We start from the raw sequence: 13,928 nt of genomic DNA, 5'->3' as shown, positions 1-13,928 counted from the left end.
CTTCTGTGAACAGTACCTACCCTCAACACTACAGATAAGGACATTGCTCTGTTTCACTGGAAAGGTGGCGGGACTGAGACATTATTTTCCTGAAATTTCTGTGAACCACAGTGGATGCTCATGGACAGTTCAAGTCTTAAACAAGGGACTGTTGCATTGATTTGTGAAGTCTGAAGTTATTGGTTATGCACTGGATGGTGAAATGTTGAGTTGTATTTAAGATTTAAGTTGTGTTTTATTTTATTTATTTTTAGTTTTGAGGTATACTGGTAATACCCGAGTGTCTCACTGTGAAATATTTATGTTCTCTGGTTAATATAAACAAGCCGGCATTTAAACTTACTTCCAGGTCTGCGGTCTATTACTGCCATTGTTTTAATTCATCTACTGCTCCTCCAAACCTAGTCTCCGGTCCTAGATACCTATTTACCCTCACAGGTGCTACCATATTCCTCTTGAAAAGATCACATATAGTCTTAGGAAAGGATACGACACCTTTCTGAAAATTTGGCAGCCTTACCTAGAGTACATAGGCACATCACTGACGCCACCATAGTTAAGGATGTGATCATTTCTGGTTAGCCAGAAGGCCTCTTTAAAGGATATAACACTGTGTTAGTGCTCTGTATTTCACTATACGTATGTGCTGACTCCCCTCGTCTTCCATTTATAGGGAGGATAGGGATTGTTTTTTGTGTGTGTGTGTGTGTGTGTTTTGTGGTTGTTAAAATGGGTTTGAAAATGAAAAATAAAATATCCCCCCCCCCAAAAAAAAGCAAAAAAGAGGAAATATTTAACATTTGAAATAAACGATAAATAAAAAAATACATTCAGTGTAGACTTGGCAATAATTCAATATTATCGTTTACCATCTTTCAATGGTACTGTATTATGACGAAATTTTGTCATATCATGAAAAACATTTTTCTTTTTTCTTTGTTGCCTAAATTAATGAGAACATGAATCAGTAACCTAAAATTCCTCACAAAATGAGGTCTGAAATACCTGAGGGAGTATTATTGGAAAACTAGTTTTGGTTTGATATCATATGTTCATTACCAAACAGTTCAATGTGATGAACTTCAGGCGGATTCTTAAACACGGTATATCTCAGTATTATGTATAATTCCTTATGATCGTCACGATAATATAAAGAATACATTTGTGGCATTGCCCTCAAGCCAAGAACACCCAGTATTTGGGGAACAGGGGACAGACAGACCATGCCACAGGAGTAGTGAGAAAGCGGTGGTAAAAACAGATGCAGACGAACCTCATCGTCGGTGCGAGTAGTCACCACAGCATCGATCATCTTGCGGGGATTGTTGACGCTGGACACGGTCAGCTTACCCAAAGAGCCTGCAAACTGAACTAAAAACACACACGATTACTCAACAGGGATAACGTTTGAGAATTATTGTGCGCTTTGCGTCACATCTTTGTAGGAGGAATTGATGTTTTGATGCATCAGAAGATGTCTGCAAGAAGTTCTGATAAGGAACGTGTTGAAGATGTCACATGACCTGTCTGTCCTGTACCTGCTCTGCCGACATGTTCTTTTTGGTTCCTGGCTGTAAGTGAGCAGTATTTGTATGTTGTGTATCTGTTGTGTATACGTGCTTGTGTGTCTTACCCACCTGGTCTGTAGGTGTGTTCAACCTTGGCAATCTGCGGGGTGATGAGCTTGGTGGTGTGCTCTTTCTTACTGCTGTCTCTCTCCCTCTCCTGACGCTTCTCCATTTTCTCATAGTAGTTCTGAACACATAAACACACACACACACACACACACACACACACACACACACACAAACACACACACTGAGTCTACAATATTCCCCGCCTACCAGCTGACAAACCAATAAGCTGATCAGTCAACACACTTGCAAAATGATCAAGAAAAACAAACAAACAAACAAACACACACACCAGCAAGGAAACAAACAAATGGACCAACTATTTGACTAAATTAGTGAGCAGCCAACTTGCACCACTGACCTGGTAGTAGTAGTCATCCAGGTAAGGGTCAGTACTTTGAAGCTGCATCATCTGGATCTTGGCCACCCATTCCTTCTCTCTTTGGGTCATCAGGTTACTGTAGGGGTCCCTGCTCCGCCTGTCACCGCCTATCCTTCCACGGTCACTGGGGGGAAAGGTAGAGACAGAGAGGATTATCAGGTAACTCCGCAGCATCTTGCCTTCAAGCCCTCTCCTCCCCTGCCTCTTACTGCCACAGCAGCACACTAGTCACAAACACAACAAAAGTGTCACGCAACACTCAGTACAGTGTGCATTTTCTAAGGGGGAAAGTTTTGGGTGGTTTTGAAAGGCAGTGCTTAACACAGAGCCATTCATCCTGTCCCTTTCTCTCAAATACACAACGTAGTTTTATCAGAGTCCCAACTGTTAATATTTAATTTTCAACTTGGTAGAAATGAAATGGGTTTTAGAGCTTCAATAAAAATACTTTTTCTATTTCTGTACACATTAAGTTTACCTTTTGGTATTGCGCCTGTGGGATTGTACTTACAGCACTTCTGTTCCAGTTCTTTTTTGTTGGACTCCCCCCCCCCCCCCTTTTTTTTTTCTCCCCAATTGTATCTGGCCAATTGCCCCACTTTTCCCAAGCCGTCCCGGTCTCTGCTCCACCCCCTCTGCCGATCCGGGGAGGGCCGCAGACTACCACATGCCTCCTCCGAACAGTCACCAGCTGCTTCTTTTCACCCGACAGTGAGGAGTTTCACCAGGGGGACACAGCGTATGGGAGGATCACACTGTTCCCCCTCCCCTCTGAACAGGCGCCCCAACCGACCAGAGGAGGCGCTAGTGCAGCGACCAGGACACACACCCACGTCCGGCTTCCCACCCACAGACACGGCCAGCTGTGTCTGTAGGGACGCCCGACCAAGCTGGAGGTAACACGGGGATTCGAACCGGCGATCCCCGTGTTGGTAGGCAATGGAATAGACTGCCACGCTACCCGGACGCCCTGTTTCATTTCTTGTTCGAACCTATGTTGTGTACTTGACAGTAAAGTATTAAATTCAACGTTTGTTTCCTGGTCTTTAATACGAGTTAACAGTCAACAGGAATATTTCAACAACTGTTTTTATTTTTTGTGAAATTCTTTAATGCCGGGCATTTTTAGAAGAATGTGGGCATAATGGCCAGTAACAATAATGTGAGCACAACGCCAGAAACTGAATAAAACTGCCAAGAATGGGAAAATACGGGACCTTCAATTTTCAAATGTACAACTCTCTCTTACGTCTCAATGATCCAGGTGAGGAAATCACAGGCAGTTGGATCAGTTCATCTGGACTCATTCAGTGGGAGAAGCGTTTTATCACTCATCTGAGTGACTCCGTCAGTCTCAGCTGACTACAGGTATCCCCACCCTTATAAACAGCACAGCTGGTTAACGACCAACGCCGGCACAGCTGCGTCACAACCGAAACCTGTGATCAGTTTCATATGCAAATTGGCGTGACCGTTAATTAGAGCTACAAATGGTCGTGTGTACTATTCACAGAGGATTGGGGAATAGCTGCAATCACAGTATTGTAAGATGGTGACAGATGTACTCTTGGATCCACATACTTCACATACAGGGGGCAGTATACAGGCATGGGTGTGCTATGGGTTCCCCTGTTTCACCTATGGTGGCCAACTTGTACATGGAGGAAGTGGAAAAGAGGGCTCTGATGTCCTATCCGGGGACACCCCTTAGCCACTGGTTCAGATTTGTGGACGACACCTGGGTTATAAAATTAAATGTCAGGACGTACCACATTTCACCAACCACATTAACTCTGTGGACACCACATCAAGTTCACCAGGGAGGATGTGAAACATGACAGGTTAGCCTTCCTTGACTGTGAAATTGTAATTGGTGATGGGGGACATTTGCTTGTTCATGTTTACCGTAAACCAACACATACTGATCAGTACTTAAGGTTTGACTCTCTTCATCCACTGGAGCACAAACTAGGAGTCATCAGGACGCTGGACCACCGAGCTGACCACGTCCCCATCGACACAGTGGCCGGGGAAGGGGAGAAATCCCACATTAAACAGGCCCTGGTTAAGTGTGGTTATCCTAACTGGGCATTAGTCAAAGCCAGGAAGACGCCCAAACAGTGCACCAGCCGACTGAAGAGAGGAGAAGGACACCAGCTGTCTAAGTGTAAACCAGTGGTGATTCTGTATGTGGCGGGAGTGGCGGAATAGTTGACGTGCATATTTTCCAAACACCGTGTCTCGGTTACTTTCAAACCCCAAAACACGCTACACCAGAAATTGGTCCACCCCAAAGATCGGGTCCCCCGGCACAAACAGAGCAATATAGTGTATGCTGTTAAGTGCCAGGAGGATTGCCATGAATTGTAAACCAAAGAGACTCTGGCAAAGAGGATGGCACAACACAGAAGAGCTACCCCGTCAGGCCAGGACTCTGCAGTCTACACCCAAATACAGGCCAGTGGCCACTCTTTCAAGGATGAGGATGTGCACATCCTTGATAGGGAGGAACGCTGGTTTGAACAGGGAGTCAAAGAGGCCATCTATATGAAGAGGGAACGACCGTCCCTGAACCGGGGGGGGGGGCCTAAGCATACATCTGTGACCATCTTACAATGCTGTGATTGCAACCATTCCCCAATCCTCTGTCAATAGTACACATGGTAATTTTAACACTAATTAACGGTCACAGCAATCCGCAAATCAAACTGATCGCTGGTTTCAGTTGTGACGCAACTGTGTATAAGGGTGGAGGTACCTGCAGTCAGACGAGACTGACGAAGGCACTTAGATGAGTGACGAAACGTCTCTCTCACTAAACTTTGTGTCCAGATGAACTGAGACAATTTTCTGGGGGCTCACTCTTACCCTCCTCCCCTGCTCTGCATGCGCTGGGTGAGCATACGGCGGTGCTGAGGGTGGAGGTGGGTGGTGTTGTGGCGGGCAGGAGGGACATGGGGATGTGGCGGTCCCATCCGATGACCGTGCGGAGGAGGGGGCACCCCGAAGAACGGCCTGAAACCACCAGCGCCCGGCAACAAGGGAGGGGCAGGGCCTCCCTGACGAAAACCTGCCACCTGCAGAGAGAAAGGATAAATCACGAGAAAGAGGGAGAGAGTAATGACAAATCATTTCTGATTCTTAAAGAGAGTTACTTTAACTACATCTTAGGGCTGTCCCGAGTACCATTGTTTTGGGCTCCCAAGCATCGGTAGTAATCAACAGCAAATATTCGGGCTTTCATAGCATAGATAAATTACACCCCTTAATAAATGCTCACAATAGGCTCCAAATCTGAGACAATGCCTGACAAAGTGCTATTAAACAGAGGCGCAAAAAAAAGCATACTAGCACCGACAAGACTGATATTTATAAGACTTGTACTTATTTTCATTTCTTTGTCATTTCTCAGTACTCGCATACATTGAAACGAAAGGTGTCCTCTGCATTTAACCCTTCCTACACACTAGGAGCAGCGGGCAGCCGCAGCGCCCGGCGACCAACTCCAGTTCCACATTCTGTCAGCTGTTAGCCTCAAGGCCTTTGCACACCAAGTCCGTATTTTTCATATGCGTTTTTTTAATCTGTCATCCAATAAAAATCGTTACACAAAAACCTTGCACACTGAGTCTGATGTGTGTTATTGGTGTTCTATGTGTTATTCAATTCAATGTATTGTCATTAAAAACATTGTGCAGGCACATGTTAAAAATGAAATGAGGGCTGCAGCTTTGCCAAACAGTGCAAGACAGACACAGACAAACACAGTATAAGATATACACACAAAGACCAAAAGCTAAAAATAAGTTAAAAAAAAAAAGCAAGAGTACAAAATATTTAAAAATATCTACAGACATTCAGTGGGTGGACAGGTTCAGGTGGGCAACAGTTTGTGGAAAGAAGCTGTTTTTGAGCCTGTTAGTGCAGGCTGTGAGGCTCCTGTAGCGCCTCCCAGAGCGCAGGGGGGGGAACAGTCCATGGTTGGGGTGGGTCAGATCACTGCTGATGCTGAGACCCCTTCGAAGGCACCGTTTGTAGTAAATGTCTTATGGCTGGGAGCTGGGTACCGGTGATATGCAGCTGGGTCGCCTTGACGACCCGCTGCAGAGCTTTCTGGTCTACTGATGTGTAGTTGCCGTACCACACTGAGCTGCAGATGGTCAGGATGCTCTCTATGCCGCAGTGGTAGAAGTTGGTGAGAATTTTGGAGGATAGACGGGCACTCCTCAGCCTCCTCAGGAAATGTAGGTATTGTTGGGCCTTTTTCACAAGGGCCTGGATGTTTGATGTCCAGGAAAGTTCCTCGCTGATGTGGACTCCAAGGAATTTAAAGCTGGAAACACGCTCCACTTCCACCCCATTTATGTGTATGGGGGAGTGGCTGCAGCTTCTAGACCTCCTGAAGTCCACAATCAGCTCCTTCGTCTTCTGCACATTGAGAACAAGATTGTTGGTAGTACACCATGATGTGAGGCGCTGAATCTCGTCCCTGTAGGCCATCCCGTTATTGTTGGTGATACAGCCAATGACTGTGGTGTCATCTGCAAACGTGACTATAACATTTGAAGGGTGAGTTGGCAGGCAGTCGTGGGTAAAGAGGGAGAAAAGGAGGGGGTTCAGAACATAGCCTTGAGGGGCACCTGTGCTGAGGGTCAGGGTGGAGGAGGTATGGTCACCTAACCTAACAGACTAAGGTCTGTTGGTCAGGAAGTCCAGGGTCCAGTTACAGAGGAAGGGGTTGAGGCCAGGGGAGAGGAGTTTGGTGGTTAGTTTGGTAGGGATGATAGTGTTGAAGGCAGAGCTATAATCTATAAACAGCATCCGGATGTATGTGTTGTTAAGTTCAAGGTGGGTCAGAGCAAAGTGCAGGGCAGTGGCAATGGCATCCTCAGCACACCTTTTGGGATGGTAGGCGAACTGATGTGGGTCGAATGTGGGGGGGATAATGTTTGTGATGTGAGCAAGAACCAGTCTCTCAAAGCACTTTATGGTAATAGGTTATTATTCTATTTGTTGCGAAAATTTGCAATACCAGACAAAATGGTGTCTTCAAGCAGTGAGGATGATTTTGTGGTCCTCTCACTTCTTGAAAGAAAAAGAACAAGAAAATATTGGGACCATCCAATCCTGAGAAGACGTCAAGAGCAGGAGAGTTTCACCTGCTGATAAAGGAGCTGCAGAATTATCCCGATCGTTTCCAGATGTATTTCAGGATGTCAGTGGTCCAGTTTGATACATATAAAGTAAAAGAACAAAAGACTAATGAACTCGTTCCCTGTTTATTTTGCATTCATAAATACAAAAGAACCTGCTGCTCAGAAGAGCAGAACCTGAACCAATGCAGAGAGAAAAACTGCTATATTAAAAATCAATAATAATAAATTATTAACTGACAAATTGCATTGAAATTTGGCTACCTAACATTTATATGGCTGTGAAAAAATTATTCAAACATTGTAACACGTAAAAAAAAGATAAATACAAAAAATACGGACTCTCATAAAATACTTACTTGCAGTGTGCACATTTTCCTCTGGAAAAATTTCACGCTTGGAATTTAAAAATCACAGGATCCTGAGAAAACTGCAGATAGAAGACCCCCCCCCCTCTCCAAAGGCAGCTTCATGAACTAACTGCTGCATCTTGATCTTTACATAAGACCATTTCTCTGGGGTGAGTCTCCTCAGGCTGTGGGCCGAGCTGGAGAGAAAGGTGGACACCTCATCTGTCTGCTGCTCCTGCCAGGCCTGACGCTGCTGTCGCTCCTTCTCTCCACTGGCGGTACCTCGCTAAGCTGTGTCCACTCCCTGCCTGTGTGTTAGATTTGGCACCACGGCTACCTGAAGGGGCTGAGCTGTCCTCCCTCTCTTTCTGTGTGCTGTCCTCATCCTCTATTTCATCCTCCTCCTCGTCCTCATCACCCAGCTGAATATGACTATCTGACCTGTTGAAAGTAGTCTATCTGGGTTATGAAGTGAAACTGTGCAGCCATTAAATTGCACTCTGCTGTAAGCATCATCACTGCTGTTGTGCGTTTCTGGACAGGCTAACATTACCCTCTCTTTGTTGTGGAAGTTTTCAGGAAGGACACTGCTTCCATATATTTCTACTTCTTTTTCTGGCTGACCCCCTGTCCACTTCTGCCCTGCTCCTCTCTCTTTTTGCGGACGTACACTACCGTTCAAAAGTTTGGGATCACCCAAACAATTTTGTGTTTTCCATGAAAAGTCACACTTATTCACCACCATATGTTGTGAAATGAATAGAAAATAGAGTCAAGACATTGACAAGGTTAGAAATAATGATTTGTATTTGAAATAAGATTTTTTTTACATCAAACTTTGCTTTCGTCAAAGAATCCTCCATTTGCAGCAATTACAGCATTGCAGACCTTTGGCATTCTAGCTGTTAATTTGTTGAGGTAATCTGGAGAAATTGCACCCCACGCTTCCAGAAGCAGCTCCCACAAGTTGGATTGGTTGGATGGGCACTTCTTTGAGCAGATTGAGTTTCTGGAGCATCACATTTGTGGGGTCAATTAAACGCTCAAAATGGCCAGAAAAAGAGAACTTTCATCTGAAACTCGACAGTCTATTCTTGTTCTTAGAAATGAAGGCTATTCCATGTGAGAAATTGCTAAGAAATTGAAGATTTCCTACACCGGTGTGTACTACTCCCTTCAGAGGACAGCACAAACAGGCTCTAACCAGAGTAGAAAAAGAAGTGGGAGGCCACGTTGCACAACTGAGCAAGAAGATAAGTACATTAGAGTCTCTAGTTTGAGAAACAGACGCCTCACAGGTCCCCAACTGGCATCTTCATTAAATAGTACCTGTTAGAGCCTGTTTGTGCTGTCCTCTGAAGGGAGTAGTACACACCGGTGTAGGAAATCTTCAATTTCTTAGCAATTTCTCGCATGGAATAGCCTTCATTTCTAAGAACAAGAATAGACTGTCGAGTTTCAGATGAAAGTTCTCTTTTTCTGGCCATTTTGAGCGTTTAATTGACCCCACAAATGTGATGCTCCAGAAACTCAATCTGCTCAAAGAAGTGCCCATCCAACCAATCCAACTTGTGGGAGCTGCTTCTGGAAGCGTGGGGTGCAATTTCTCCAGATTACCTCAACAAATTAACAGCTAGAATGCCAAAGGTCTGCAATGCTGTAATTGCTGCAAATGGAGGATTCTTTAACGAAAGCAAAGTTTAATGTAAAAAAAATCTTATTTCAAATAAAAATCATTATTTCTAACCTTGTCAATGTCTTGACTCTATTTTCTATTCATTTCACAACATATGGTGGTGAATAAGTGTGACTTTTCATGGAAAACACGAAATTGTTAGGGTGATCCCAAACTTTTGAACGGTAGTGTATGTGTCCCGCAGGTTACGCCACATTTTCCTTCACTGCTTCAACTAACGTAATACAAAACAAGGCAAATTAGCTTAGCTGCCGATAGCACAATCACTACTGTCTTATCTTTCATACAGCTTTTGTTTTGTGATCAGTACCCACCATCCCCACTTCCAAGCTGTTCTGCAATCACCCGCCACAATCTGTCTTTAAATTCTGCATCTCTATATTGTCATAAAGTGCTTTGTGCTGGCAGACGACGTGAATAAGTTTCTCAGACGCCATTTTGGATGACGATGTTTGATGGATGGTGGCTCTGAGTGGTCAAACAACTCTCTAAAGGCTTTTGACGGATGCGAAAAAATGCAGAACACTCGAACCTGTTGCGAAAACTTCAATGACGGACGGAACTTTCAGTCGCTGTGTAAACCTGATTGACCCAACGTGACGTCGTATTTCTTTTTAAACGTGCGACAATTTCAGATGAAAAATACGGACTTGTTGTGCAAAGGCCTTAAGTCTTTAACGTTTTACAACCTGAACCGAACAAGAGTCAAAGATAAAAAAACACATTTCTGTTATAACAACAATACTTTTCGTAAGACAGTCTTAACAGTAGGCCTAACAGTGTAATACTCTGAGATTTTTCTAACAAAGAAATCACAAGTCACTCAGAAATACAATATTTTTTTTTTTTAAATAATTACCGACATAGTAAATAACGGGGGGGGGGGGGGGGAGAAGAAAAAACTATAATAAATACAACAAGGTAGCGCAACAGCAACACAGCTGAGGTCTTCGGCTTTTTGTCCTCCCTTCAAGGGCCCAGGTGAACTGAAGTGGCGTTCACTGCTGTGAGTGAGAGGGATGTCAGGTGCCCCAGCTGAGATGGTGTAGTATATTTCCACAAATAAATCTCATCTCATCTCACCTCATCTCATCTCTCATCATCAGCCACTTCTCCGGGGTCGGGTCGTGGTGGCAGCAAGTTAAGTAGGGCACTCCAGACGTCCCTCTCCCCAGCAATACCCTCCAGCTCCTCCTGGGGGATCCCAAGGTGTTCCCAGGCCAGATTGGACATGTAGTCCCTCCAGTGAGTTCTGGGTCTACCCTGGGATCTCCTCCCAGTTGGACATGCCCATAAAACCTCCAAAGGAAGGCGCCCAGGGGGCATCCTAATCAGATGCCCGAACCACCTCAACTGGCTCCTTTCAACGTGAAGGAGCAGCGGCTCTACTCCGAGCTCCCCCCAGATGTCCAAGCTCCTCACCCTATTGCTAAGGCTGAGCCCAGACACCCTACGGAGGAAACTCATTTCAGCCGCTTGTATCCGCAATCTCACCCTTTCGGTCACTACCCAAAGCTCATGACCAGAGGCGAGGATTGGAACGAAAACTGACTGGTAAATTGAGAGCTTTGCCTTCCGGCTCAGCTCCCTCTTCACCACAACGGTCCGGTACAACGTCCGCATTACTGCTGATGCTGCACCAATCCGCCCTTCAATCTCCCGCTCCATCCTCCCCTCACTCGTGAACAAGATACCGAGATTCTTGAACTCCTTCACTTGAGGCAACAATGCATCCCCAACCCGAAGGGAGCAATCCACCGTTTTCCGGTAGAGAACCATGGCCTCAGACTTGGAGGTGCTGACTCTCATCTCGGCCATTTCACACACAGCTGCAAACTGCCCCAGTGTACGATGGATTTCCACAAATAAATATAAATAAAAAATAAATATAGTACAAGAATGTGCCGTCAAAATGTACTCTTTGCATTTTGCCTTTGATAGCCTACATTTAGTGGGAAAAAAAAAAACAACCTTGAATATCCGAATCCCAAAACTGAAAACCGAATACCTACCCAACGAACAAATACCCAAATAGTCAAACAATCGGGTCCAGCCCTACATCTCTGGTCAAGACTTAAAACACGGACAGTAAACAATTTGACACAGCCCAGTAGCTCAGAAGCAACAAGAGGTGAAGGAACCTACTCTGTGTGCATGAATCCATTTACTAGCAGCGACTAGAAAGTCAAAGACGTAGAAGAACTGCTGGTACCAAATTTGGGCAGAGAAACGTGTGTGTTTACATCTCGTATAAATACTCACCTGAGAGTTGAGCAGCTGGGCTCGCTGGATCTGAGACAGAACCGGTCCGACACCAGGAGGGAACGGACCGCGACACAGTGGAGAGTTCTAAACACACATGGAGGGAAGACATTTTAGAGCCGTCAACTCATCCTGGATAACCAAAGCTACTATGGGCCAACAATAATGAGGATGCATAGAGGAAAGAATGAAAAGTCCAAAACCAAAAGACCAGAGGAATGTTGGAGTGATACGACAGAGATGGACAGAAAAGAGGGAAAAAAATACAGGATAAATAAAGGAGGGACTTCGAGAAAAAAAATGATAACGTTTTTAAAAGATTCAGGTTTTAACTGCTGAATGGCTCATTTGAGCTACCAGAGCAGTGGCTGCAACGCAAACTGTGCAATCACAAGACTGACCACTTAATGGACATACATATATATACACACACATATATTTGAGCAACGCTGATTAGCTTAAACCTTTTCCCCCTCTGTGTAGTCCCCCCCCCATTTTCGCCCCAACTGTACCCGTCCAATTACCCCACTCTTCCGAGCCGTCCTGGTCGCTGCTCCACCGCCTCTGCCGATCCGGGGAGGGTTGCAGACTACCACATGCCTCCTCCCATACATGTGGAGTCACCAGCCGCTTCTTTTCACCTGAGAGCGAGGAGTTTCGCTAGGGGGACGTAGCATGTGGGAGGATCACACTATTCCCCCCAGTTACCCCCACACCCCCACCCCGAACAGGCGCCCTGACCAACCAGAGAAGGTGCTAGTGCAGCGACCAGGACACATACCCACATCCGGCTTCTCACTGCAGACACGGCCAATTGTGTCTGTAGGGACGCCCGACCAAGCCAGAGGTAACGCGGGGGATTCAAACCGACAATCCCCGTGTTGCTAGGCAACAGAATAGACCACTACACTACCCAGGCGCCCCCCTCTGTGTAGTTTTATCTTGCGAGAGCCCAGGTCTCCATGGTGACAGTGGTCACCACCTGGTCACTGCTTGGCATCCCCCTCATCACATTTTCTTTTTATATATCTTATAAAGCCATATAATTTTGTTATCCTGTTTCAATGTTACATCCTTCTCTCACTCAGACGTGTGACTAATGTGTTTTTTTTCCCCGGGTCTTGGGCTGTTCTGGTGGTGTCTGGAACCTGCTTGGCATCCTCCTCATCATATTCTTCATACAAGTCCATTATAATTGTGTTATCCTCTTTCAATGTTGTATTGTGTAAATTGTGTAAACACAACATCCATTGCACGTTGTGCGTCACGTTGCTGCTCTCCCTAAGGTTTCTTCCTACTTTTTCTCCATGTTAAAGGTTTGTTTGTTTTTTCGGGGGGCGTTGTTCCTTATCTGATGCGAGGGTCTAAGGACAAGATGTTGTGTTGCTGTAAAGCCCCCTGAGGCATATTTGTAATTTGTGGTATTGCGCTACACAAATAAAACTGACTTGACTTGAGATGCAAAGCAGCACTGTAAAACATCTTAGTGAACAACACTTTTTAAGTCAGTAAACAGGACAACGAATAAATACTGGCCTCAGCGCACTCCCAGTATTCCTCTCTTAAAGGACGGGTTCGCTTTTCTTAACACCAGAACGACCGGGATTTACTCCTACCTAGAACGACCACACCGCCTGTGTTTTTTTTTTTTTTGTGCAATTGCTCTAAAACTAATTTTAATGCAAATATATGCAATTTTAGGAGCATTCAGGGAGTGGCAGGTCTGTACCTTTTTCTCACAAATTATGAAAGTTTGAAAAACACAAGACGGTCATAATGACCGCCTTGGTCGTTCTGGTGTTAAACCCAGACCTCGTGACAACACTGTCAGGTTTCAACACAGTATAGAGGAGCAAGCTCTTCAAGCCAGGGGTTCTCAACAGGGTCCTCACGTACTACCAGTACTTCTGGTTATCTATTCTGCCTGGTAATTAAATACATTCACCGGTTGTTCCACTTATTCCAGCCTCCAATCACAGAGGTTTGAGACCTGGAACAACAGGTGAATATAATGAACAGAACACCAACAGTAACGATGATACCTGAGGACTGAGTTCAAAAACCATGATGTGTACTTTCAAAGTTGGAAAGGTCACTGACGCAGTTGCTCAAGCACTGATCAGTTTTTGTCTATATGGTTCCCGGGGGCCGGCGGCGCATCCCGGATGAGGGAAGGACGATGCTAAAAGGATGGAAAAGAGGAGAGGAAAGACTCACAGCTAAATTGAGGAGGGTGTTGGGTGACAGACGCTCAGGGAAAGGAGGAGGGTATCTGTGCTGGACGGGGGCTCTCACATGAACCGCCGTGGGATGGTGGATCTACAGACAGACACAAACACACACACAATTACAAAACCCCACAAATCCAGACACAATCACACATGTACACACAAGGAGGTGTACACACAAAAGCAGAGGGAAACAAAACTGATACTACAAACTACATAGGGA

The 13,928-nt window shown here is 45.2% G+C and overlaps 1 protein-coding gene across 2 annotated transcripts in view; it reads right to left on the bottom strand.

Moving 5' to 3' along the window:
• Positions 1–13,928, bottom strand: part of patl1 (PAT1 homolog 1, processing body mRNA decay factor) — a 51,490-nt gene that overhangs the window by 9,837 nt on the left and 27,725 nt on the right. For both annotated transcript variants that reach the window (XM_056279885.1, XM_056279886.1), the window contains 6 exons: positions 13,695–13,796; positions 11,478–11,564; positions 4,885–5,093; positions 1,996–2,140; positions 1,638–1,755; positions 1,274–1,371 (listed from right to left, as the gene is read on the bottom strand). In XM_056279885.1, the coding sequence (XP_056135860.1) occupies positions 1,274–1,371; positions 1,638–1,755; positions 1,996–2,140; positions 4,885–5,093; positions 11,478–11,564; positions 13,695–13,796 (759 nt within the window). The remainder of the gene's footprint in view (positions 1–1,273; positions 1,372–1,637; positions 1,756–1,995; positions 2,141–4,884; positions 5,094–11,477; positions 11,565–13,694; positions 13,797–13,928) is intronic.

This window comes from Lampris incognitus, chromosome 5 (genome assembly GCF_029633865.1).
Source record: "Lampris incognitus isolate fLamInc1 chromosome 5, fLamInc1.hap2, whole genome shotgun sequence".
NCBI lineage: Eukaryota > Metazoa > Chordata > Actinopteri > Lampriformes > Lampridae > Lampris > Lampris incognitus.
This window is presented reverse-complemented; position numbering and strand designations above follow the sequence as displayed.